General features: G+C 61.6%; 2 protein-coding genes across 2 annotated transcripts; one reads left to right on the plus strand and one right to left on the minus strand.

The window, feature by feature from the left end:
• Positions 1-1,809, plus strand: LOC117642826. The gene is made up of 6 exons (XM_034381399.1): positions 1-65; positions 191-286; positions 715-882; positions 943-1,014; positions 1,088-1,177; positions 1,584-1,809. Exons 2-6 carry the CDS (start codon positions 236-238, stop codon positions 1,641-1,643), a joined length of 441 nt encoding a protein of 146 aa, XP_034237290.1. The 5' UTR covers positions 1-65; positions 191-235; the 3' UTR covers positions 1,644-1,809.
• On the minus strand, positions 1,697-26,651 carry LOC117642827 (small G protein signaling modulator 2-like). The gene is made up of 25 exons (XM_034381400.1): positions 26,391-26,651; positions 21,919-21,962; positions 13,480-13,555; positions 12,911-13,073; positions 12,589-12,612; positions 10,378-10,545; positions 10,153-10,220; positions 9,927-10,069; positions 9,307-9,438; positions 9,063-9,190; positions 8,879-8,946; positions 8,644-8,808; positions 8,319-8,360; positions 7,710-7,832; positions 7,131-7,639; positions 6,816-7,058; positions 6,649-6,739; positions 6,227-6,435; positions 5,847-6,153; positions 4,727-4,836; positions 4,505-4,629; positions 4,255-4,434; positions 4,084-4,193; positions 3,835-4,002; positions 1,697-3,752 (listed from the first exon to the last, which is right to left on the minus strand). Exons 1-25 carry the CDS (start codon positions 26,407-26,409, stop codon positions 3,664-3,666), a joined length of 3,504 nt encoding a protein of 1,167 aa, XP_034237291.1. The 5' UTR covers positions 26,410-26,651; the 3' UTR covers positions 1,697-3,663.
• Between the last annotated feature and the right edge of the window lie 448 nt (positions 26,652-27,099).

The following is a 27,099-nucleotide window of genomic DNA, read 5'->3' on the forward strand; positions in this document are numbered from 1 at the left end:
CACCTGCCCCATCCCAGTGTAGTGGGGATGCTGGCCGACGGTGGAGGTGGAGGTCTCCGGGGAAAGTGAGGCAGCGATTCAGCGTGTTTACAATTACACTTGGATGGACAGGATCCGTAGTAGTGCCGTCACTGTTTCTTCGTTATGTTTTCATGATTATTTTTTTATTTTTTTTTTGTTTGTTTTTTAGACCAAGTGGCCCACGCACTACGGTCGCCAGCTCCGGCGCAGGCACATGGACATTTTCGAGACGATGCACGACGTGAAGCGCGCCCTGTTCCTCCAGGTCGGTGGTTCGGTTCCCTTCCCCGCAACATTTTCCTTCTCTCCCGCGAAAAGCGAACCGCGGAGCGCGGAGCGCGAGGGGGTTGGCAACTTGCGGCTAAGGGCCCTGCGCGCGGCGCGCGGCGCGCAGCCAAGCCGCGGACCACGCAGGTCTACTTCTCGACCAACTTGTTGTTTTGGAAGCCGGGAAAGAAGCCGCTAGGCCGCGGCAAACATAAAAGTAGTGCGAGGCGACGCCCGACTGCACAAACACAGAGCAGCCCGCCCCGCCCCGCCCCGCCCCGCCCCGCCCCGCCCCGCCGCGCCGCGTGCTCTCATGCATGCGCCCCATCCTTGCGCACGCCACTCCGCGCCGTCGACAGCGTATTTGTTGGCAAACGTGTCAGAGGGCGCTAAACAAGGCGCGTTGCGCGTTACGCTGCCCGACAGGTGGCCATGGCCGTGTCCGCGGTCATGGTGGAGTGCATCTGCGAGCTGTACAACCTCTTCAACTTCTGCCTGCACACCAAGAGCGGCGTCGTCAACGTCTTCTGGCCGCTGCTGTGCGCCGTGGAGGTCACCCTCACGCTCTCCGCGTGCCAGGGCGCGCAGAAGGCGGTAAGCTAATCTCATTTTGCCTCGGGTTTGCTTCGAATAAAAAGATTGTCGCTCCCGCAGTCGGACGAGCTGCTGGAGGAGGTCGAGGACACCTTGAGCCTGCCGACCTTTCCGCAAGAGGCGCTGGAGGAGGTTCGTGTTGTCGTTTCCCCGCGGGCTTCAGAGCCCTGAGTATGGTTGATGTTGACCTTCTGCCGTCGTGCAGCTGAAGGTGCTGAGGCTGCAACTCCTGCACCTGCCCGTCCGGTGCGTGGCGCTCAGCTTCTTGCCGTTGGACCGCAGGGTGCTGCACGGAGTAAGTCTACACAGCCACCCATTCTGTGGGTACTGATTCAAGACCAAAGCTGGTGGGGGTGCTATTTTGGCACTAGGTAGCACCGCATCCGAATCCAAGCTGTTTTTTGTGTCTTTTTTTGCGTGAACTCGGAGAACGGTGAACCCACGATCAAGCCTTCCTCCACTTCTAGAAGGTGATCGTAATTATGAAATGAATCTGGAAGTCCTGTGAGGTGGGCAGTGGGGTGGTTGCTGCCCGCCTCCGTGCGTGGGTTCGGCACCAGCCAAATCAATTAACCGCGGAAATTGATCAACTTTGGTGGCCGCCCTGGGAGACGGGGCCACACGTCGGGGCCGACATGCAGGTCTTCTTGTTGTATTGTTGTTGTTTATTGTTTTTGTTGTGTTTGTTGTTGCTGTTCCAGATAATTGCGACCGGCACAACGCAGCTCGTGATACTGCTTCAAATCCAGTTTCAGCGGTGATCAGTCAAAGTTGGGCAAAGCCAGCGGGGGGTGCGGAGTAACAAGATGCGAAATACAAAATAACAAGATATGATTTATTAGTCTTTAGAGAAGTGGAACATTGTGCACACATACGTTGTACTTGCTCGTTCCCAAGACATCCCGATTGTCACAAATGTTGTACCAGCATGGCTGTTTTTCACAAAATGTCCACTATCGGTATTGAAAAAAAGTGGCGGACATATGATACATGAAGATAAAGAGAACGAAGATAGTAAAGAAATCGTTCAGGTCAAATTGTAACATCATGAGAAGTATGGGGCGGGGGCGGGACTATGTGCAGCAATTAACCAATGCGAATTTCGTATTTCAGTCATATAAAAAGATCATTATGACCCAACAATGGCTTACATTAACTATAGACAAGAAAGCAGCTGAATAAATAGCAACAGTATACACTGGGAGAATAGAAGAATAAAGTAAGTATGCACCATACTGAGTACATATTATTTACATAAGGTACTTGTGCGGTAATTATTTCCATTAGAGTAAAAGTGAATGGCACGCCCCCAAAAAAGTCGGCTTTGGCCAGGAACTACTTCAGAGAGAAAAAGAATTTTAAGTTTAAAGTTTTTTGGACAATGCAGAGCAGCCCACATTCTGATGGAAAGTGAATGATGATATTCTATGTAGCCACCTAGCGGCCAGCCGCCAAAATTGATAAGGAAATACTTCAAAGGTATGTTAAAATCAGCTTATCTATTTGTACACTTATTGGCACCCAAAGCAAAAAAAATAATGAAAAAATAATGTAACACACAACCGAGAAAATAAGTCTCTGCACGAAATCCACAGCAATTGGTTTGACCATCCAATTACTTCATAAATGCATGCCAATAGCATTACAAATTATTTACACAATCACAGTATTTCCTTAGAAAATAATTCTCTAATTGACTATTTTGGCATACAAACATCAAATCGAGTCAAAAAATAAAGAAGTTTAACAAGGGGTAGCTACCTTAATATACTTAACACTTCCAGTGAAACAAAATGCTTTAACATCATTGTAAAAAATAATATTTCATTAACTCTTATAATAGTTCAATAATAGTTCAAAGAAATATACTTTTTTATATTTCTAGCAATATCTTTTCCTTAAATTACTGAGAAAGGATAACAATCTTACATCATTACTGCGGTGCACTGATCAATATACATCTAGCACAACATAACAACAACAGACAACTTTGTCAAAAAAACAAAAACAACAACGGAGAAGACAGCAACACACAAATTAAAAGTGAACTAAAAATAGGTAGTTTGGTATCAAAAATAATTTAATCAAATGGAGCAGTGAATGGTCAACGCAGAACACCGTTGACCACAAGCAAATGTCCAAGCAAAAAAATAAAATATTTTTCAAAGAGATTTTGACACACATAAGAAGTGAGCCGGCTAAAGGATAAATCAACATCTTAACCTGCTTAAAACACAATCAGGAACACAGATACGTTGGGGATTTCTCAGAAATGCAGTGAGGCTGCTAAGTCAGGCCAATGAATGCATAGCTAAGATAATGATGAGAAAGTCAAATATGACTAAGTAAACTCTACCAATCAACCGAATTTCAGTTTCAGTTTACCATGTATTAATGGGATTTTCGAACTTCATCAAATGGGGCGTTTAAAAAAATACATAAAGAAATATACCTTTAATGCACGCACTTAGAAAGCCACCACCCTCACAAAATAAGCCATCCTGCGCCAAAGAGGGGCTTGTTCAAAACACAGGAAGTTTTACAATGCTTCTTGAGAAACTTCTGCCAGCAGAGGTCTCAAAGCATATGTCCCACACAGACATGTAGCCTTCATAATTTTCCTCAGCAAACGTTATTTTAAAAGAAACGAAAAACAAACACTTTTTAACAAGTTAAAAGGAAGGAGGACAACAGCTGCAGCACGAAGGGACGAGGCTACAGCCACCGCAGTAGACGGGTCGACGCGACGGAGGTGACGGAGGTCAGGGCGCAGACACGCCTTCACTTGTTCTCGATGAGCGTCTGCAGCTGCAGCACCAGGTCCCGCGCCAGCGCGAGCACCGCCTTGGCGTCGTGCCGCTCGGCCATCTCTGCAACAAGAAGGCGCTGTGACGTCACGTCGACATCCCCAAGGCGCGCCAGGGACGCTCAAGGAACACTCGGCCCGCTCACCGTTGAAGAACTTGATGATGTCCGTGAAGTCCATCGAGTTGGACAGGATGATGTCGCGGTAGGTCTGCACGAGCGCCAGCGCGATGAAGAGCACGAAGTTGGACGAGGCGACATGCTGCGCGGCCCAGATGGTCTCCCAGGTGCTGAACACGTCGTCGTACAGCAGCTCTGCGGAGGACGGACGACGGCGTGGTCAGTAAGTACACGACGGGGCGACGGCGGCGCCACGGCGCGCCACGGCGGACTCACCCCTCTTGAAGTCCAGCAGGAACCAGCGGTAGCAGAAGTAGAAGTGCGTGTAGTCGCCGTTCTGGTGCATCAGCTCGAACATCTCCGAGTCCAGGATTTGGATCAGGGACCTGCAAACACCAAACAGTGAGGACTCTGTCGGAAGAATGTTGAAAAATTCGAAGGTCTTACCTCATGTTGGCAAAGTGAGTATCCATGGCACCGCCGTTGGGGAAGTTGGCACCCATGCGGTCCATGAGCCGACAGAAGCAGGCGTACGTGGAGGACTCGTCGTCCAGGATGACCAGCAGCGGAGCCACCAAGTCGCACATGCCCTGCATGTAGCCGATGTCCAGGTGCTCCCACACGTACCTGCCAGAACCACCATGCATTACCAACAGCAGCCGGAACCAAGTCCGAAGAAGGCTCCCAGGAGACGTACGTGCACATGACGTTTCGCAGCTTCTCCAGGTTGTCCACCGTGAAGTACCAGTAGTTCCTGTCGCAGCGCTGCACGTCCTTGTCGATGCGGTGCACGTTGAGCCCGAACGTCTCCAGCAGCTCGGTCTGCAAAGCAAGCCAAGCGGCCAGGCCGTCAGCCCCCTCCAGTGCTTGCAGTGGCTTGCACGCGCACCGCGACGCGCGCACCCAGCCCAGCACTCACCGAGTAGACGCCGCCCTGGCTGGAGGCGGGCGACACGCAGTTGGAGCGGTTGCCCTGGCCCTGGCTCGTGCCGGCCAGCTTGTTGGCCGAGTCCTCGGGCTTCTCTGTCTCTGCGGAAGGAGGGAGAGGAGGGAAATCATCAAAGTTGCAGCCTAGCACAGTGGTTCTCAACCTTAGGGTCGCGACCCCAAGTGGGGTCACGAAAAAAATTTTAAGGGGTCGCGGCGAGGTAGCTGGGGTCGTGTTTTGGGCCGATTTTAAGCAGCCACTGCGTCTGATCCGAGGCGGGCATTTTGCTCCCTCAACGGGCAATTGGTCTTTGAACCTTCCTTTAGCATGCCTTTGTTACGGAGTGTGATTATCAGTCTAAGTTTGGGAGCAGTATTGTCTCAAAGTTTACCAAAACGGTCAGAAATGTCTTTGAAAAATCGTGTTTTGGGCCGATTTTAAGCAGCCACTGCGTCTGACCCGAGGCGGTATTTCGTCCTCCTTCAACGGGCAATTGGTCTTTGGACCTTCCTTTAGCATGGCTTTGTTACGGAGTGCGATTATCAGTCTTAGTTAGGGAGCAGTATTGTCTCAAAGTTGGCCGAAACGCTCAGAAATGTCTTTGAAAAATCGTTGTGCCTGTTTTGGTCAACTTTGAGACAATACTGCTCCCAAACTAAGACTGATAATCGCATTCCGTAACAGAGGCATGCTAAAGGAAGGTCCAAAGAACAATTACCCGTTGAGGGAGCAAAATGCCCGCCTCGGATCAGACGCAGTGGCTGCTTAAAATCGACCCAAAACATGATTTTTTAAGACATTTCTGAGCGTTTTGGCCAACTTTGAGACAATACTGCTCCCAAACTAAGACTGATAATCGCACTCCGTAACAGAGGCATGCTAAAGGAAGGTCCAAAGACCAATTGCCCGTTGAGGGAGCAAAATGCCCGCCTCGGATCAGACGCAGTGGCATGCTAAAGGAGGGGTCCCGTGGGGTCGCGAAACTTTTCCTGGGGGTCGCGGAAATTTTTGGCTACAAATTTGGGGTCGCGAGCCGAGAAAGGTTGAGAACCGCTGGCCTAGCGTGTCCGAGGCACTTAGTCTGAACCACTGGGCCGCGCATTCCGCTCACCGGGCACGGCGTCCACGGACGGCTTGGTCATGACGATCTTGGCGTTGGCGGCGGCGTAGTTGTTCTTGAGCGGCGCCTCGGCAGAGTCACGCGCTTCCGCGGCCAGGTTGGCGGCTTCCGTCAGCTCCTCCCCCTGGTCAGCCTGCTCAGCCTTCTCAGCCTCGGTCTCCGGCACCCCTTCGGCCGGCTCCTCCGCTCCATTCTGCTTCGCCTCGCCCGGTTCGGTCGCGTCCGGCTCCGCTTCTGGTTCCGGCGCCGCCGTCTCTGCCTGCGCCTCCGGGACAGTCTCCGCCTCGGCCTCCTCGACCTGGGCAAAACAAACAACATCGTCCAGTGTCGCGACATCGGAAACCTCACCACCAGGCCGTTCAGACACGTACCTCGCCGTTCTGCACAGCAGCTGTCTCTCCCTCCACCACGCCAGCAGTCGGTGCCTCGGCCGCCACTGCAGCAGCCGTGGCAGTCGTGGTCGCGGCAGCCGCCCCAGCCGCAGCCACCACGGCCGCCGCCGACGTCATCTCCGCCCCGGTCGGCGCCACCGCGACGGTGGCCGCCGCCGCCGCTGCCGTGGACACTGCTTCGGGGGCGTCTGGGAAGGAAGGGAAAGAAAGGCATTAACGAATGGGCCGACCCGTCGAGGCGGAGCGCTGCCGAGCGGGACCGCGGGGCCAGCACCACGCCCGACACGCGTGTGCACCGCGCGGCCGACCCCCGGGACCGCAGGCGCTAGGCCGTTGGGGCCGTTGCCGAGCTGCTAATGGCAACAGTTCCTTGCGGCGAAAATGGGCCTGCAGACCATTACCGGAAGTGTCGTTCTGTTCCGCACCGTCCTCGCCGTCCACCACCACGGGGTCGTTGTCGTCGTCGGAGAGGCTGACGTTGTCCTCGAACACCTGACGGAAGGAGAGAGGTGGGTGAGTGCACGGCTGGGCACCGCGTCGACGAGCGTTCCCCGCCACCGCCACTCACGTCGTTGCTGAGGTCGTGCTGCAGGTTGGGCGTGGGCGGAGGCGCCTCCCCGGAGGTGCTCTCCGAGCTCAGCTTGGCCAGGTTGGCCGCCATGGTCTCCTTGTCGCGCTGCCGCACGATCGCCTCCACGGCCAGCCACTCCGACATGGTGGTCTCGTAGTTCTGCCGCGTGGTGGCGTCTAGCGCGCGCCGGTCCTCGGCCGTCGAGCCGAACACGTAGTGGCCGAGCAGGTAGGGCCACACCTGCGGCGTCAACGCGGCTGTCAGCTTCGAAAGCGGTTTTCAAAATGCAAACTGGTTGTCCAGGGCACCGACCTGCTTCCGTATGTCGTGGCACACGCCGCCGAAGTAGGCCAGCCGGAACAGTTCCTCCCGGCAGCCCAGCTCGGCCCAGCGCTCCTTGGTGACGCCGGCGCGCGCGTCGCACGGCTCGTCGGGGGACACGATGGCGGTGGCCACGAGGCCGGACAAGTGCGTGCGCACGGTGCGCAGGTGGCGGCAGTAGGCCAGCCAGCCGTAGAAGGCGCGCGAGATGAGCTGCCTCTTCATGGTGTCGCACACGAGCTGGATCGAGTCGCCGGTCGTCAGCTTGGGGGCGTGCGGCAGGTCCTGGCTCGCCTGCGACCCCTGCGAGCCCTGCGACGCGGCGAGGATCACGCCGCCCGGCTCCAGGGACAGCGACTTGGACGAGGACGTGGACGAGGCCGTGGAGGTGGACGCCAGGGCGGCGCGCACGCGGCCGCGCGCCTGCGACGCGCCCTGCCCCAGCGCCTGGCCCACCGCGTCAGTCCAGGACCGCGGCTCTAGCAAGTCCTGCCCCGCCACTGCAACAAGAACGGTGTTAACTCCGTGTCCGGGAGGCGGGAGAGCAGTGCGTCGCATCCAAGTGCTTACGGAAGTCCTCGTGGCTGCTCTTGCTCACGATGCGGAACACGTAGTCGGTGGACTCGTCCGAGTCCTCCAGCCGCGTGGTGGGCTGGTTGCGGCCGCGGCGGTGCAGCTTCGGGAACACTTTGCCTGCAACATATCGGCAGCCGTCAAGCAAGCGGCCTGGCCCGGCCCGGCCGCGCTGGCGGACTGGCAGACTGGCAGACTGGCAGCCTGGCGAGATGAGCAGGATAGGGGCCCGGCCGTCAGGCCCGTCATGCCCAGGAGCAGCACCATGCCGTCATGCCGCCTCGGAGCGCGTTCTACAGCGCGGCCAGATAGTGTCTGAAGATGGAAGGAACAAGCGGGGAGGCTGAGGCTGGGCTTGGGGCTGGGCTTGAGGCTGGGCGGCTGGCTGTTCACTCGAGAAGCTGATTGCACCGTGCTGAAGGCTGAAGGCTGGAGGAAGCGGCGCGGCCGAGGGCGCGGCAAGCGAGGCGGAAGGGCAAGCGGGGAGTATCGACGAGTCCTGAGTCTGGAGATACCCCGCGCGGCCACAGCCCGGCCTGGCATGCTGCAGAACAAGCGGCGCGGAGTAGCGACAGCGACGGTGCGACGGAAACGGATGCTGCCTACCCTCTCTCTCCCGCTCCTCCTGCTCCTCCCTCAACTCTGCGACTGCAGCGGCAGCGCGGAGCGCGGCGTGCGAAAGACAGGAGAAAAGGAGTTGTTGAGACGCGGCAACGCGGCGGGGGAACGTGTCGAGCGAGACCGGGCCACGCATTCCCCATGGGGGAAGCGGTGGAGGGGGAGGGGCACCAAGGGGCACCTAGCCGCCGTGCCGCCGTGCCGCCGTCGACGGTTGATAAGATTAGGAGCAACAGAGGCGTCACGGTCCGCACACACTCACACACTGGCACAACATGTTTGTTACTGGTCTCCCAGTGTCCCTCCAACTCACCCTTGCCGCGCTGCGACCACAGCGGCGGGTCCAGCTGCCCCCGCGGCAGCAGCCCCGTCTCGAGGCACGACAAGAAGGCCAGCAGGTGGCCGCCCTTGGGGAAGTGGATGGGCGGGCGCTGCACGCCGTCCTGCCCCACCAGCACCACCGTGCCGCCGTTGTCGCCTGCCAAGGACAGCGTTCTTAATGAATCGCCCCAACTTTGGGAAACAAAGAAAAAGGGTAGAGGGCTCACCCTGCTGGTGGCAGTGCACGTAGACGATCTCATCCACCTTGACGTTCATGGCGTAGTCCCAGTAGATACTGCTGAGCACCAAGTTTTAATTAACGGTGACAAAGGGGCACGCGCACACTACGCAGCAACGCCGGTACGGCAGCCCATGGCGGTCCGCGGCGAGGTCCGCAGGGCCAGCACCAACCTTTTGTCCTTGTCCTCGGCCTCCGAGTAGCCGTTCATGAGCTGGTTGGGCGTCCACTTGATGGTCAGCGAGTGGAACGTCTGGTGCAGCGACAGGTAGCCGGGCATGGGCTCCGGCATGTCCTTCTGCTGCGGGGCGCGCGGGGGCAGAGGAAAGAGACGGACGATTGAAAGATTAAAGCTGCCTGCCCGAATCGGGCCAATTCAATTACGGATGGATCCCAAGTTAATTGGTCGTCGCTCACCGGCATGACGAGCACGTTGTTCTTGCCATACAGCAGTGTGGCCCGGTTGTTCTGGTGCAGGGACTCCACGTAGTCCTTGGGCGCCTGCCGCAGGCTCTCCTCCGAGCTGACGCCGTGCATGGAGCGGCGGAACTGCCGAAAGAAACGCAAACAATGACTTGTTTTCGGAAACACAGGCACGCGGACACTCCCGCCCTCTCTCTATCTCTCTCTCGAAAACACACAAGGCAACGAGCACCACTATATCTCGCATGCAAATAGTTGTCGTCTCATTTGAATTCCACCCTCGCGTCCAATTACACGACCACTGCGACGCGATACGGCACCTGCCGGGGCACCCCGCCCGCCCCGCCCCACCCCGCCGTTGGAGCGCCCCACGCTCCGCAAACACGCCTCCACTCCGCTCCGCTCATCAAACTTGGGTTTGCCCGGGTTTCCCGCGGCGTCCCCGTCCGGTCCGAACCCTGCGGCCCCATCTGTCTCTGTCAATACCCCCTCCCGGCCGGAGCCCCTGGCGCGGAGTAGCGCCGCGACTAAATTAATTTCTACAGAGACATAACAGGTGGGTTCCCGTTTGGTGGCAGCGCGAGAGCTGGAGCGGCGGAGAGCTGGGTACTCACGTGGAGCGCGGGCCGCCTTCCCGCCGGCGGGGTGTTGTGGCCGCTGGAGATGCGATGTCGCTGCACCAGCTCGTCGGCGGGCGGGTCCGTCCAGTAGTGGTCCTGGGTCTTGGTGCGGGAGAAGTCCAGGGCGCACGGCCCCACTGTGAAAAGGCAGAGGAAACCGTTAGCGCCACCGTCTATCTTTCTCTCACCTCACCGACCGTCAGTCCGTTCGGGGCCTTACCCAAGAGCGAGCTGAGGATGGAGCCATAGTCCGGGTCCGCCACTAGCGAGTCCTTCTCGTAGTATTTGCTGCAAGCAGAAGATACAAATGAGCACGCCGCCTCAACAGGGTCAAAATCTTGTCAAAAGGACGTCGAAATAGGTCGCGTTACGACTGAAAAGGCTCGGTTTGAGATTGTGACGTCAGTTCTGTTGGGTGTGTAGCGAGGTCGGGGGGCACACTCACGTGCTGTTCTGCACCAGGTGGTCGATGATCTTGGCCAGGTGCTTCTCGAAGAGGGCCAGGCGGATCCACAGGTAGCGCGGCGAGGCGAGCACGGCCCCGGAGGAGTTCTTCTTCTGCAGGGGCGGCTTGGCGGGCCTGCTGGTGGAGTCGCCGCTCGAGGAGGAGCGCCTGCGACAGAGCCGCCCGTTACAGTGTGCACCGCTTGTACAGCACGGCCCCACGGCCAGACCCTCGGCAGACGCGGCGCGCGACCCACCCTGGAGGACCCACCCCGTCGTCCCCAAGGCTTAGGCGGCCTCAGGTATGACAAATCGCCGGGCGGTAAAGTCCGCGCGTCGCGCCGCGTCGCGGGACAGCTTGCCGCGCAGTGCACCGCGAGGCCGCCGCGGCCGCCGCGAGGCGAATAAATAAATAAATGAATGGAACCAAATCCGGCTCACGTCTCGAGGCTGCGTCCCCGGAGGCCCATTCCCCCTCCCCTTTGCTCCAGGCGCCTCCAGGCCACTGTGAACTGGGTCAGTCCCGAGCCGCCGTATATCTCCTTATGTCATCACTGGCCGTTCCAGCGTGCCAGCCACGGTCCCAGCGTCCCCGGGGGGTCTTAGCTCAAACACGGAGCGCCTCACTTAGATTGCGGTCTTGCGCGTAATTTCTGGCCGGAAACTTGGTCGGGAAAATTAACTACGGTTCACAGTTTACGTGGCTACATCAAGCTAGAGACGCCGCTACAGGACCTATTTGCTAGACCCGCGCGTCCTGCATAGTGTGTGCGGAGTAAACCTGCAGACACCGTACCAAATTTAGCCTCAAAGCAGACTATATTACAGAGGTATACACTTACACATTCGAGCGGCACAACAGTGTTACAGTTTCTATCTTGTAGGTTTGCAGTGCGCTGACACAGCACTTAACATAAGCTTGCTATACAGTAGTATCTAGACATCCTTGTAATCTACGACAACACGAAAACTCTTCAATAGTTATATGCGCAGTACAAAGAATACTTTTCCTCAACAGTATTATTAATAATAATATCAATGATACAATAACATAGAAGCGAAATAATGACGAAGAGTATTACGGCTATACCATGAATGCGTTTCGCAGCTTCGCAACACAGACATGCATCAAACGGACAACCCTCTATTTGCGACGACGACAACCTCCAACTGCAACTTTAGCATGAGCACGCAGCAGCCAAACTCCGCTTTGAAAGCTCAACAAACAACGACAGTGGCGTGTACACCTCCGGCCGGCCTGGCAGTGCCTGCGGGGTTGGGCCGCTGGGCCACGAACCGCCCTCGTGGCTGCGTAGAATACAGCTAGTGGAAGCATGGTGCATTGGCTGTCATCTGTGCCAAAAAGGAGTTTGCACACCGACAAGTTGTTGCCATTTTATATTTTTTACAGAGTACTAGAGGCATGCCACGACGCACGGCAAGCCCCACACAAACGTTCTGGTGTCGCGTTAAACTCGGGTGGAGTGGGGTGGGTGCAGAATTGCACAGCACTCAACAGGTGTGGTGGGCAGGTATGCATACAAGTATACAAGAAAAGAAAGTCGTCGATACCCCACGCGGAGAGGAATCAATGGGCGGCATGGGGTATCGGCGGCGGGGTGCCTGGGTCGGTGCGGGTGGATACCACAAGGAGGCACGCCGTGCTGTGGAACAGGCGTGAGGGCGATGGTTTGACGCACGCCGGGGGGCCGGGTCTCACAAAAGCCGACGTGGGGGTCACGGAGGACATGGGTGGAGGGCGAAAGAGTCCCGGGGGACCCGGCAAGGCCCCGGCAAGGCCCCGGCAAGGCCCCGGCAAGCACACAAGCGGGGTTACCATACCTCAGCGGTGGCGGCGCAGTAATCGCAAAAGGCACTCGCCTCCGAGGTGGTCGGGCTGCTCTAGTTTCCCGGAAAGAGAGAAAACAAGAACATTATCGACGCGGAGCAGCGCGGGGGAGAGAGAGAGAGAGAGAGAGAGAGAGAGAGAGAGAGAGAGAGAGAGAGAGAGAGAGAGAGAGAGAGAGAGAGAGAGAGAGAGAGAGAGAGAGAGAGAGAGGGGGGGGGGGGGACGTTTCGCTGCAGCCCCGACAGCCCGGACACTCCGCCATCCTAAACACACTGCATTTGTACACTAGCGCGCTCTACTGGGCTACGCGGTAGGCTACGCGGTGGGCTACGCGCTACGGTGAATGAAACTCATGAGACTCACGGCTTGCGGCCGTTGGCGTTCGTCCTGGCAGCGATGCAACAGTGTGGAACAGGCCACAATGAGAGAAACGAAGCAAAGGCAACGGGCCTATGCGCCTCAGTCGCGCCAATAACACACTCTCGACCGCTCTGCCACGCGCACACACACACGCACACACACAGACTCCACGCGCCGCGTCCAGCAGAACCCTCAATGCTCGTGCCCTGTTTGGAAGTAAACTTTGTCGTACGGTCGATGCGTCCAGAGATAAATAGGAAAAAAATGTTTTTGTTTGCTTTCCAAAAGTGAAGTGGTGCTGTCGGCGTTCTAGTGCTGCGCTCACCGAGTGGGGTCCGAGTTTTCGATCTCCTGCACGCGCCGGGACACGACCTCGGCCGGCGCGAAGTTCTTGGCAACTTTATGCAGCAGCGCCGTCGTCGAAGAAGTCTTGAACAAGCCGAGGGCTCTCCGGCGCAGCCCCTGGCTCAGGCACGCCTCCACGGCGGCTGCAAAACGCCCAAAACACACAGCCGTCACACTGGGAACAACGGGCGGAGAGGGACAACAGCGAGGTGGGAAACGGGGCGATGCCGGGCAATGCAAAGCACGGCGCCACTGCGCGCCTCTGCGCCGCCGCGCCACTGGCAACAGGCGTTGCGGTGCGCGTTGCGGGTACGCGGCACAGCGGCCAACGAGCTGGCCGTTAGTAACGACGCCCATTCCGGGGGGCGGGGCGGGGCGGGGTGGCCCCAGAGGGGCAAGAACCAGCGAGAAAGGGGGCGGGGGGAGTGGACGACGCGTGCAATGCAAAGTGCGGGCATCACTTTATCGCAACGCGAGGCACGGCCAGGAATGCCGAGATGGCCGCGATGGCCGAGATGGAGGTAGAAGAAGAAGGGGAAGAAGACTCACCACACAGCGACGTGACGGAGCTGCTGTCCTCGTGCACGAACTTCTTGGTGACGGCCTCCTCCATGATCTGCTTGACCTGCAACCACGGACAGCACCGATTAGCGCCGACTGCAGCAGGCTGTCTCTCTCACACCCATGGGTCGACCGGCGGTGCGAGAGAGAAAGAGGGACTCGGGCGCGTACGCGGGCGCGCGGGCGAGGCCGATTGAGTGATTGGTGTTGGACGGGGGGAGGATAACGCTCCGGATATCAGTCCAATCACTATCACGGCACCGAGGGGCTCCGAGGGGAGGGGGGCCTCGACAGGACGGCCAGGACGGCCAGGACGGCCACGCACAAAAACAGCTCATAAGGCGGACTGCGTCTCATTGGCGCAGTGAGGATGGAAACCCGAGAAGGACGCCCCCACCCCCTCCACCGCCACGGCCGACACTTCGTCGGGCCTTCAGCGAGAGCGAGAGAGAGAGAGCGAGAGGCGCCTCGGTCCAGCTGGAGGGTGGCGGCGCGTCAGGCCGTCAGGCAGCGCGTCGGCCGGAAGCACCACGACGAGCACACGGGGCCTCGCGGCCGCTCGCGGCGCCTCGAATCAGACGAAACAAGAGGGAAGGAAGGGGCGACGGAAGGGGTTTGAATCGGGGCCGGCTTTCTCATCAAATTTCCGCCGCCCCGCGCAGCCCCCCGGCACGGCCTCCCCGTCCGCTCGACCTCCTCCAGGGCACTCCAGGGCCCCCCGGCCCCGGCCCCGCCTCGGCCCCGCCGCGGGGGACAAACACAAGGACGTGTCCGCAATGCCAAACCGGCGCCGCGCCGAGTGGCGGGGCGGGGCGGGGCGGGGCGAGGCCGAGTGCAGAAGGAGGGGATAATAGAGAGATATTACGGCCCAGATACACACCCACACTCGCAAACACACACATGCACAAGCGAGCAGACACACACGCACACACGCAGGGCACCGCAGGTGGTGGCCCTACTCCAGGACGCGGCGCCGCCCCTTCGCGGAACTGCCTGGCCATGCCTGCCGTGCCCTGGCAGTCCTTGATGGCCCTTTCCTTGGCGAGGACGTGGCCATGTGCGGCCCGCGCGCCCTTCAGTGCACCATTACCGCGCGCAAAGCCGAGAGGTCCCTCACTGGGATTGCCACTGCGCCACTCTCCCCCTCCCTCTCGATACATCGAGACGCCCTCTCCGACACCTCGGCGCGCACTCGAGAGGCAGACGGCGTCCCCAGGCCCCAGGCAGGCCGAAGGCCGCAACGTGCTGGAAGACCCACTCAAGCTGAGAGTCGTCGAATAGAACTCGAATCATGCAGTACGGCACCAGTGGAGTCCTTGATCGAACGGCTGTCCAATGCACCGGAAGTCTGCATGATTTCAAAACATGTGACTTCATGTGATTTCCCCCTCGCCACGCTGTTTGAGGCTGGCACAGCCTCGCTGTTTGAGGCTGGCACAGCCTCGCTGTTTGAGGCTGGCACAGCCTCGCTGTTTGAGGCTGGCACAGCCTCGCTGTTTGAGGCTGGCACAGCCTCGCTGTTGAGGCTGGCACAGCCTCGCTGTTTGAGGCTGGCACAGCCTCGCTGTTTGAGGCTGGCACAGCCTCGCTGTTTGAGGCTGGCACAGCCTCGCTGTTTGAGGCTGGCACAGCCTCGCTGTTTGAGGCTGGCACAGCCTCGCTGTTTGAGGCTGGCACAGCCTCGCTGTTTGAGGCTGGCACAGCCTCGCTGTTTGAGGCTGGCACAGCCTCGCTGTTTGAGGCTGGCACAGCCTCGCTGTTTGAGGCTGGCACAGCCTCGCTGTTTGAGGCTGGCACAGCGGCACAGCGGGCGCGTGCGAAGGCTTCGCGAGCAAATTAAAACAAAACGCTGCGCGTCGTCGCTGGAATTCGGGCCGCTTCCCTCGTCTTCATCAAGGCTGCCTGTCTGTCTGTCAGCCCGCGCCGCGTTTTAACTCGCGGGCCGCGAGGAGCGGCAGCGGCGTGGTTCGGGGCTGAGCGGGGCGGGCGAAAGGCAGGGAGAGACGGGAGGCATCGCCAGCCAGGGCACTACACCGCTAATGGGGGCGAGGGGAGCGTGCACGGCGATGTGGCTAAAAACAAAAGCGCCGCGTTATCGGACGGGGTGTCGCGCGGACGCCGGCCAGGCGCGACCTTTACTTCACCTCCCGTTGTCGTCTCTCTCGCACTCACGTGATGCTGCAACGCTCACTGCCTCCCGCGCGGCGACAACGTTCCGCTCGTTCAGGTGAGGGGGTCGATTCTCGCCCACCCCGTTTCTGTTTGCGACGCGTCACGGGGCGACCGGGGCCCGGGGCCGTGTGCAAACACACCACTACCTCCCTGCCCGCCTTGCCCGCCTTGCCCGCCTTCCTGGCCGCCCAGCGCGCGACGCGCGACGCGGCGCCAGGACCGCCAGGGCCGCCAGGCCGCCCCTTCCTCGTCGACCACACTTTCCGCTTTGCAAATAAATTGCTTTCTTCGCGTTCATTTTGGCCATGTTGGCGTGCGCTCCGCCAGCGCGGCGCCGTGGCCGCTGCGGCTCGTCCACGTGGAGGCCAAAGTTGCGCCGTCCCGAGTTAATTGAGCTTGCCTTTGACGGCGTGGCGTGGCGCGGCGTGGCGTGGCGCGGCGTGGCGTGGCGTGGCGCCGTGCGCAGTCGAAGCCAATGGAGGCGAATGCCTGATTCGAGGAGACCAGCCCATTGTGTGCCGCTTCCACCCGGACGGACGGACGGACGGGCTGCGCCACGTCCGACCTCCGGCTGCTGGCTGGCTGCTGGCTGGCTGCTGGCTGGCCGCTGCCTCGGGCCAATCAGAGCCGTTTTACTGCGTTTCGCTGGCCAATGTTAAAGCGTTGTGACCGTGCACAGCGCGCGCAGTCGAAGAAGCGCGCGAGAGGGCGACTCAAGCGTGCTGCACGATACGGTACTCCTCCGCAGTCAGTCACGCACGCACGCAAAGACAAAAAAACACACACACACTTACAGGGAGAGACCCGCGCAGTGGCGCAGTAAAGAACACGGAGCAGATAAGGCGCCACGACAGAACAAGCCTCCCCCTGCGGAAAAGCCCCCAGGAAGCACTGCCGCGGATCACACGGGCCTTGGCGGCTTGGCTGTGGGGATGCGGCGCCCTGGAGCCACTGGAACTCTACCGGCTGGAGCCATAAGGCGAGCCAGGGCCGGCCAAGGCCAGCGTCACGCAGCCCCACCAGCAGCAGCCCCAGCAGCCCCCAGGCACACGGCCCCGCTTCATTAGACAGCTTGTCAGTCGCCTCGGGCGGGACGGAGCGGGGCGAGCTGAAGCTGGCGTGGCGGCGGGGGTGGGGCGGGGCGGGGCGGGGCGTGGCGGGGTGGGGCGGGGTGGGGGGGGGGCAGCCTGACTGTTTAAGTCTTGAGCGATTCCGCGGTCGGCAACACACACTTCCACCCTGCCGAAATTCCAGGGCGCAGCGATGCTAACAAATTCCAATATACTTTTTTTTCTTTTTCCTTTTTTTTCCGTGGCCGTGGAAGCATCGACCGCTATTGTCGTTACAAAGAGGTCGGGCACGCCGGCCTCGAGTTCCGTGAGTCGGAGGACGAGGACGACGGGGACGAGGAGGACGAGGAGGACGACGCGACACCCGATGCCGCCACGCCGCCACGCCGCCAGAGTTTCGCGTCCCTCGGCGACGTCCTCCGTCGTGATGGCCATGCTCTTGGAGCGGCAGCGGTTTCTGCGACAGGCGCCGAGACGTTCTGTCTCTCTCACACTCATGGGGCGTCCCGTAAGAGCGGGAGAGAGACAGAGCGACGAGAGCCGCGCACGGAATCAGCCTGCAGGCTCCGGGAGGCTCCGCGTCAGTCAAACAGAGGCTGACGGCCAACTTGCGACTCACGCACGCCCACGCCGGCACGCCGCCGGCACGGACCGAACTTGAGACTCGAAAGCCAACGGGCAGACCAGACCAGACACGCAACAGCAGATACTATAATGGCTGCTGTCTGCTGTCAGAGCCAACACAGGGAACGACAATGTCATTGACATCAACAAAATGGTTCTTCGACGCCAGTGGTTTTTCATTTGAGCTCAGCTTATTTATTTTTTAAAAAACAGGGCGCCGCAACTAAAAGCGATTCATAGAAGAAAATGGATCGATTGAAGAGGTATTGGTTGACGGCGAGAAACCAACTTCGTTGTGGCTGACGCACAACCGCTCACAACGTGAAATGGGGCGTCGCTAACGACCAGCCTTTTCATCCAAAGTGAATCTGCCTCGCCGATCAGTTTACTGGGTTAGCCGCAGCGAGTCACTCCCCGGTTTGCTTGGTGCCCCCTCCCCTCCCCCTCCCCTCCCCCTCCCCCACCCCTCCCCTCTCTGTGGTCTGCATTCGGATCACGCCGACGGGAGGCGGTGGCAGTGCGCCACCAAAACGAAGGCCGCGTGCAGTAGAAAGAAACAAGAGTGACCGACGACGACGACGACGGGGGTCCAAACGAGCAAAAAAAAAGCACTGAGAAAAAAAACAGCAAAAGCAAAAACAAACGTGGGATGCCACGTAGCGTACACCATCCCACACACGACAGCGAGCACAGCGAGAGCCGCCTCGCCTGCTGGCGAGTCTGTCATGCTGCAGTAGCACTGCCGGACGGGCTGCAATAAAAGTTTTTCCTTCGCGCAGCATGGAAAGTATGGAAAACATGGAAAGCTATGGAAAGCACCCCTTGGAGCAGCACCGCGATGAGCGGCGTGTCCCCGGACGACAGCGGAGCAGGCAGAGCCTGGCAGAGCCTGGCAGAGCAGCGCAGTAAGGACGTTAGGCAGGCCCTCGCTCTCCAGGTCCAGCAGCGCCGTGGGAGCCGTGCGGACGCTTCGCTACGGCGGCGTGGCCATGGCGTGGCGGAGCCAGCAGAGCCAGCAGAGCGGGGGAAGGGGAGGAGGGTAGTTCGTCCGCACAACTTGGCGAAAATGTCGAAGGAAGAGCCTGGGAATTAATGGGCGCTAGGAGCCTGGATCATTAATCATGCCGGAGCGGAGAGAGGGCCGACCGGGGCCGGGACCAGAGGGCCGCAATTGAGGCAAGAACGCCTTTCTGCGACGTTTCCCCGTCCGGGACGACTCTGCTCGCCGTCTGGCCATCTGGCCACTCAGAAAAGGGAGATGCCACTCAACAGCTGACCTGTTTGGTTCATTTTTTTTTCGCGCGAGGCGAGCGAAACGCCCAGCGAATCGCTACTGTGCCTTGCCAGCCTTGCCCGCTCCAGCGGCTGCGGCGTCGGGTACTGTGCGGCGGGCGTGCTTCGAAATCATACAAAAAGAGAGAGAGGGGGATGGGAAAAAAGAGAAATGAGGTTGGCGGCGCCTTTCATCAGCGCTCTCTGCACGGCCGGGTAAAAAGCGGGGCACTTATTTATTGGGAGTGCTGTCTGGGGTTCGGGCGGGACGGGCGGGTGGGTTGCAACGGCTCTGCCTGCCAGCGACTAATGAACAACATCCAATACGCGATGCACCGCCCCTCTCTCTCTCTCTCTCTCTCTCTCTCTCTCTCTCTCTCTCTCTCTCTCTCTCTCTCTCTCTCTCTCTCTCTCTCTCTCTCTCTCTTCCAGGCCGTAACGGTAATGGCTCCAGTGCGGCGAGAGTCGAGCCGCCATCCGCTGCCTCGCTCGCCAATAATACCCACAGCAAACTTTTTGTTGAAACAAGCAAAATAAGCCGCGGGTTCGCTGTCTCAGTCAACACGCCGCCGGGGCGGGGCGGAGTGGCGGGGCGGCGGCTCCGACCGCAGGCACCATGGCGGCGGCCTGCTTCACGTGCTCCGTGCGACATAGTTGGCCAAAGTTACCCTCCACGGCCACAAATCGGATCGGGCGGGCGGCTGGGGGAGGCGAGGAGGCCAGCGAGGCCGGCGACGACGCCGAAGTCCAGAACAATGAGACGCGGTGGCGAGGCGGAGGCGGCGAGGCGGCCACTTGAGAGCGGGCCCCGCTGCGCGCCGCGCGCCACCGAGAAGGCCGCCGAGAAGGCCGCCGAGAAGGCCGTCGAGCTGTCGGCCGGCATCGCGGCACACATCGCGGCACGCCAAGCCGCCAGACCGCCACAATGTGGCCGTCAGAGCCGTCAGACACAGAGACAGCGCCGCGAGAAGCCGCCCCTCCGCCCCCGTCGCCACGCCGCCACGCCCTCCCCCTCCCCCTCCCCCTCCCCCTCCCCCTCCCCCTCCCCCTCCCTCCCCTCCCCTCCCCCTGCCGGGGCGGCGGCGCCTCCACGCGGCGCGCCAAGCGGCACGCAGAGCGGCCGCAATTTCTCCCCGTTTTCTCCGTTCTTCTGGATGGCCGGCCAGGTCCAGAGGCCGGACAGTCTGCTCTGACGTCACCACGCCGCGGCGCCGCAGCCTTATGCAACCCGCGGACTGCGCGGATGCCGCGGACACGGGGCACTGCTCCACTCACGCGCACGGCGGGCGGCCATGGCGGCCACGGCGTCAACAGGCTCAGTCGACGGAGGCGCTTTCGTGAGCCCGTCTCCTTTCTCGCACTCACGAGGCGCCCCGTGGCGCCAGGCTGGCAAGGCAAGCATTCTCGGAGGACTACAGGGGGTCCCGCATTCGCACAGCAGTCAGGCAGGCGGCCGGACGGCGGGGCGGCGGAGCGGGTGCGGGTAGTGAAGTACGGGGGCGAGAATGCGGAAATAGAAGCGGACCGGAGGGAAGGGGAAACACAGCCACAGCCCGAGGGGCGGCATTAAATTCCACCGCGTTCAATTTCGGCGCAGGGCTCGTGTGTGTGCGTTTATGTCTGAGTATGTGTGTGAAAGAGAGAGAGCGAGAGAATGCGCTCCGTTGCAGGCCGCCGCTGGCTCAGCAGGTGGGGTGAATAAGAGGAGTGCGGCGGTGTAGTCTGGACCGCCACCGCCCCGGCGGCCGGCCGCGCTATGCCACTTCAAACGCGCCGAGGCGGGGCGGGGCGGGGAGGGGCGGGGCGGGGAGGGGGGGGAAGGGCGCCCGGCGGTCTGACTCTGGCCCGGCCGGAATTCACAGGGATGGCCTCGAGACGCGCTGCTGTTGGAGTTTGCACAGCAGCGCCGCTCCTGCCTCTACTTTCGAGGCCACGCGCGGGCGCGCGCAAAAGCGTTTTTCGTGAGTAATTTTTTTATCGCGAATTCTAGGCGCTGCCTCCCAATACTGAAACAACAACCACTACACTACACTACACGCGGGGCGCAGAGAGAACGGCGGCAGATACAGCTTCGACGCGATCGGGTTGGGAGAGCGGCAGGGCGATACATCGATGGGCTGCAGAGGGGCTTAGGCTGGAGAAATCCAATTCCGTGGACCGCGGGCCGCAGAAATCGATTCCCATGGACCGTGGGCGGGGCCAGTACCACGTCGACCACGTCATCCATCACGTCAATTTGTTGCGCGGGGAGACCGAGGCAGCCCTGCAGCCGACGCACCGCCACCCGCCGCCACCACCACCGCGCGCACCGAGAAAGCAAAAAGCTTGTGGTAGCAGTTAACCGGCGCCAGCGGTGCCCGCCTCGGATGGAGTGGGCGTGGCCTGTACGAAATGAACTAACTTTTAAGTGCATTTTTTGGTAAGTATTTCCTTTTTATTTTCTCTCCCAACTTCGGTATGGCGAGGCCGAGCGAGGCCGTCGATGGCATGCGTGAGAGGGCGCCAGGCATCCACGCCGTGCCGCGGCACTGCCGCCCCGCCGCCCTCCAGCCGGGGACGTATTTCGGTCCGCCCCGCCCCTTCCAGCGGACAAGGTCCTAATCGGAAACCACACCGCCAACGCGCCACGCTGGAGGCTGGGGGCACACACAGGATAAGGTCGTCGCGGAGGTACACACACATTGCGCACGCGGCAGCCGGTCCGACTTCCAGGCCCGCCTGGCATCGGGCGAACGCCAAGGCGCGCCAAGGGCTGCTGCGGTCGGGGATCAAGGAGGCCGTCAAGGCCGCCAAGGCCGTCAAGCTGTCAACGCGCCACGACACGCCAACATAGGCAGCCGCAGGAACCCCAGCAGAGCCGGCCGAGCCACCAGCCCGGGGCGGACACGGCGGACACGGCCGTCCAGGCCGTCGAGCAGGATCCCGCGGGACAGGCCCCTATGCCGGCCCCGCTTCCCGTCGTTCCCTGTCTTCGCCCCGCATCCCCGTTTCTTGTGTGCCTCGCTTCCCCGCGGGGCCCCGCCTCGCCCGCCGCCCTCGGCGTGGCTGGGCATGGCTGGCAATGCCTCGAGTCCCGAGTCCCCCGGCAAATAAACGCGGCCAGGCGTCAAGGCCTTCATTAGCCGACAATTTGCTGATTAGCAGAATAAGGGGAGCGCTCACGGCGAGCTGCGGACCGGGGGGCCCAAACTAAGAACAATAAGCCCTCCCTCCCTCCAGGAAAAGAACAAAAACCAAATTAAAATCGTCCGTACGTCCTTCACTTTCCGGGCCCGTCGATTCCACTTACCTCTTTCTTGACATTGTCGATCAGCTTTTTCTTGAAGTTCTTGTCTGAAACACGAGAGAGAGAAGCGCGTTAATGAGTCACCTCGCCGGTAAGGGGATTTAGCGAGATTGAGTGTGACGGTGGCCGCCAGGGCCCCGCCACGGCCGCCAGCTCGGCGCGCAAATGAATTGCTTCGCTGTTGAGGACAAACTCCGCCGAAGCGAGTCAACTTTTCCTCTCATTCTGTTGGCCAGCCTGCCCGGCCAGCAAGCCAGCCAGGAGCCACGAGTTCAGTTTCTAATCTGCGAGGATAAAGCTGCAAAAAAACGAGTCCACCAACAAAAACACTGCTGGCTCGCCAGCCGGGGCTGTCGTTATTATTTCTCTGAGTTTCGGAGGCAGCGGCCCGCACGGGGCGGGGCGGGGCGGGCGGGGCGCGGGCGGGGCGGGGGGGCGGGGCGGGGCGGGCGGCGGGCGGCGGGCGGGGCGGGGCGGGGCGCGGCCCTGGGGATAAATAGTCGTAATGCTCCGGCAGCATCAGGTGAGGTAATCCCGAGGAGACCGCCGTGCCGCTGCACCTGGTACCCGACGAGGCGAGGCGAGGCGACCCCGCAGGCAACCTGGCGCCCTCTCATCGGCAGTCACATCTTTCTCTTTCTCTTTCTCCTTCCCTCGCTCGGTCGCGCGGCGAATGGCGAGTGAGAGGCGGTGCCAAAGTTCCTTCCCCCGCGTGGTGTGGAGGCACACCCGCCGGCCGGCCATTGTGGTTCGCGCCGAAGCGAGGCCGTTGCCGGCGACGTCGACGACAGCGCCGCGCTGCCGGGGGCCGAAACGAAGTCAGGCCGCTGCAGCCGCGGCGCGCTGCGGGCGGGACATGAGGAGGAAGGACGGGATTGGGCCTGGGAGCGGGCAGGGATAACGTCGTGCCTGTTAATCGCCATCTCGACGTCCCCTTCCGTTCCCTCCCCTTCCCTCGGCCTCGCCCAAGCCTTGGCAATCAGGCTTGGATGGAGACGTCGCAAGGCCCTAGCCTAATCGCGCCACCGGGCCCAAATTTTAATCAGGGCTTAGGCCGAGCCAGGCCGAGCCAGCGCGCGGAGGGCGGGGCCGATGGCAGGGCGCTGCGCCGTGCGCGGGGCTGCATTGCCGGGCCGAGAAAGAGACGACGAGAGGGAAAAGAGGGGAGGGGGAGGGGGACCGCTGCGGTGAGAAAAACAAGCGCTGCGGAGCGCCTCTCTCGCCCGGGGGTTGACGGCGAAGGCCTCGCGGCAAAGGCCTCACCACCGGCGGAGGCAACTGCCTGCCCTTTTTTTGTGGGCCGAGTCAGACTTTTTGTTCGCCAGGTTTGCGTTCCAAATGGCCCGTTTGCTGGCCGCGGCGACCGGCATGGGCCGCCGCACGCGTCGACCGCGAGCGGGGAAGGGGAGGGTGGAGAGCGGAGCGGAACGAGGCGGAACGGAGAGCCCCTGTCTTCGGCGGCATAGGCCGCCCGCCGCGCGCCCGCGCTACAATGTTGCCTGCCTGCCGGCGCTAGCGGGGCGCTAGCGTGGCGCTGGCCGAGCCTTTCGAGTGCTCCAGGTGGGAGCCTAGAGCCCCGAGGAGCTGGGTGGGAACGGCGAGCGGGGACGCCGCAGAGCGCGAGGAGCGCGCAGAGCGATAGCGGCGGATTGAGAGGGCTTTACGGTGCCGTTGGCCGCGCCGTTGGCCGCGACGAGGACCCAGGAACGAGGCGGGGCTTGGCGTTGGCGCTCGGCGCGGTACGCCACTTCCGCAGGCTGCTTCCGAGGAGTCGCTCTGCCCTTCTCGCACTCGCAGGGCGTTGCGTTCGAGGGTGCGAGAGCGACGGCGTCGGAAGCGGTGCTCGGAATGAGCCCGCTGCATGCGGTGCGGGCGTTCCACTAATCCCGTTGGCGACGCCACGCGCCGCCACGCGCGTTCAGACCGCGGCGCCGGCGCCTTACACTTCAGCCATCGCAGCCCGCATGAATATGGATGGGCCAGCGAGCCCCTCCTCCCGTCTTCAGTTCTTCTGTTCTGCGCGACAGCGCCATTGGGCCAGTCGGGCCAGGTACGTATCGGGCCGCCAGTCTGGGGTGGGATAAGGGCCAGCCGCGTCGCGGTGGGGACAGACAACAGACGGGGCGAGGCAGTAATCCTGCGTGTGTCGGTCGACGTGTCGGTCGACGCCCCGGAGGTCTCTCTCTCTCTCTCTCTCTCTCTCTCTCTCTCTCTCTCTCTCTCTCTCTCTCTCTCTCTCTCTCTCTCGCACTCATGGAGAGCCCCGCGAGTGCGACAGAGACAGGGGCGACTCTCCTGAAGCGCTCGGCAGGGCCGTACCCGGCCGCCGCGCCCGAATGTCTCCTCGCTCATACATAACGCGACACGAGTGAACCAGACGCCACTCCATAACCGAAGCGCACGCGATCGAACCCCCCCCCCCTTTTTCCATCTTTCCGGACACGCTTCGTCCTCTTTTCCTTTTAGCCCTGCGAACGCGAGCCGCGCAAAAGCCATCAAGACTGGCTCGGCATTTTATTTTTTTTACCTCCTTTTATTTCGTTTTTATTTATCGCGTCCGTCAACTCTGGCGCTGAGGCCCTCGCCGCTCTCGCTGGTGCCGATGATGCGACGGGGACGTCCCGGTCCCGGATGACGTCCCGGCGAAATCCCATCAGCGGGGACCGGGAAGCGGCCCTGTCATCCCAAAGGGAGGCGGGAAGCGGAGGCAGCGACCAGACACGGAGCAGAGCAGCAGGCCGATTCCGAGAGTCGCTTTCGTCGCTCTGTCTCTCTCGCACCCGTGCGGGACCCCCATGGAGTGCGAGAGAGACAGCGACGTAAACGACTGTCGGAATCAGGCTGCAGGACCAGCAGCAGGCGGGACGGCGGGGCAGAGGGAGCGCCCGCGCGGCACCGGGTAGGCACCCCGCCGAGCACCGATGCCGCCGCGTTGCCTACCCGCCGGTTGGCAGGCGGTTGCCGCTTGGCGCCGCGCCGTGCCACGCCACTGTAGGGCCCCACGCCTCGCCGCCTCGCCAGCGAGATAAGCGTGCCGGGCCGGGCCGGGGGGAGGCGACCTGGCGGCCGAGGGATCTGGCTCTGGCTCTGGCTCGGCCACGCCATGGCTGCGCCGCTACGCCGCTTGGCTCCTCACCTCCTAGACTCGTCATGGGCGTGGCCGGGGCGGCCAGGGCGGCCAGGGCCCAGCGGGGCACCCCCTCCACCGGCATCGGCGTAGCTATGGAAACGCGCTGCCGGGCCCCCACACAGGCACTGGCACACTGGGAGGACTGCGAGCCGGCGGCAGTGGTGGTGGTGCCAGTTAGTGAGGCATCAGGGATCGCCCCGGCCTGGAAGGCCTCGAAGCGGAGCATGCTGGAGGCTGGAGCCGACGAGCTGACGGCGTCCGCTCCGTCCGCGCCGAGCAGCAGTGAGTGTCGCGGAGACAGGGGTGAGGGGTGGGGCGGGGCGGAGGTTAATCTCACAACTCCAAAACTAATCTCTGGGCCGCGCCGTCACCGTGTCGCCACCTGGCCAGATCAAAACCCCGCGCCGCGCCACGACACTGTCGCGCACCCACGCCGCCAGTCCGCCACCGCCGTGCAGCGGCATTTGACAGCCAACCAGCGTAAGGCCAGGAACAAACTGACAGACGTACACTCGGGGAAATTGCTTTCTGTTTGTGGCGGTCAGCAGGGCAAGGCAGGGCAGGGTGGCCGACGTGAAAGCCAGTCGATAACCGACCGGAGCCGCGAGGACAGGCCGACAGGGCAGCGGTGCGGTGTGGCGGTGTGCTCGGCATTAGTAAAGACCCCGGCGCGAGCAGCCCGCCCAGCGCGAAGCCTATGGCGCGGCGCGAAGCCCTTGGCCGTGAAAGCGTTGACAAATACTTGACGGCCAGGGCGCCAGGGCGGTGGGGGTGGGCGGCTTTATTCCCGCAGTCCTACAAAGTCAAGGCTTCCAGCCCTTCCAGCCCTTGCAGCCCCCACCGCCTGGTTGGCGACTTGTTGGTCGGCGCCGTTCGCCGTTCGACGGGGACGTTGGAAGGCGGCGGAGGCGAAGCAACCTCCACTGCGAAGGCGAAAGGCGAAGGCGGGAGTGGGAGGCTGCTTCCGGCCCCCCGGCCCAGGATAAGCACCCTATCGGCCAGGACGGGGGCCTCGGCCGCCTCGGCCGCCGCGCCATACGGACGCCGAGCCTACGCCAGGCCAAGTCGGCCAAGACGGCCCCCTCCTCCCCTGTGATTAGACTTAGGCCGAGGAGGGGGCATGGTGGCCAACGGCACCATATTGCAGTCGGCGGTCGCCGCGTCGCGCTGCAGTGGCCCCTGGCCGCCCCAGACCCAGGTCGCTGCAGTTGGCAGGCGTGTCGCGTGCACGCGGTCCACATATGCGGCGCGTGTTGGCGTGCGCACGTTGGCAGCGCGTGACAGTGGCGCCGTATGTGCGTGTGTGTGTTTGTGTTGACGTTGGGGCCTCGGCCCTGTGTCGTACCTGGTGATGCGTCCCCCATGTTGCGGGCTGGTGGCGACGGCGGCGCGGTGGTGACGAAGGTTGTCACGAGGTTCGTCACGCGGTCCGAGGCGATGTCAGTCCAGTCGCGCGACGGGCAGCTCACTGCAGCATGGCCGTCACGTCGCCGTCACTGTGACACTGCTCGTTGTTGGGGGCGGCACTGCTCTGTGCCCGCATCCCTGCCCTGGCCGAGCGACACTGGCGAGGCTGCGCGGTGCTGCGAGGCTAGCCTGCGCCCGCCCAGCCAGCCCAGCCCGAACACCACGGGGCCTAGTGTACGAAGAACGAAGCGGTGGCGGGGCGTGGCGGCGCGTGGGGCCTCCACCCCACTCCATCCCTCCCCTGCCTATCCAGGCGGTCGCGGGCGGTCCGCGCCTGTCGCGCATGCGCCCCGCTGGGGGTGGCTGGGCCGGGCTGGGCTTGAGCCGCCGCGCCGCCGCTGCGTCATCACTAGAGACCCCCCCTCGGGGCTCACAGGCCTCACAGGCCTCACCCCTGCAAGGGCTCCGCAAGGGCACTACGCACCGTGGCTGGCCGTGGCGGCCATTTCCAGGGCGACTAACCTCGTTTCTTCTGCCTCCGCGGCCGTCTCAAAGCCCCCCTCCCACCTCGTTTGACAAACGCCCGCCTCGCCGACGACAGGTGTGGACTCATTAGTGTGCGTGTGTGTGTAAACCATGCGGGCGAG

Source organism: Thrips palmi, unplaced genomic scaffold (assembly GCF_012932325.1).
Source record: "Thrips palmi isolate BJ-2018 unplaced genomic scaffold, TpBJ-2018v1 HiC_scaffold_16, whole genome shotgun sequence".
Taxonomy (NCBI): domain Eukaryota; kingdom Metazoa; phylum Arthropoda; class Insecta; order Thysanoptera; family Thripidae; genus Thrips; species Thrips palmi.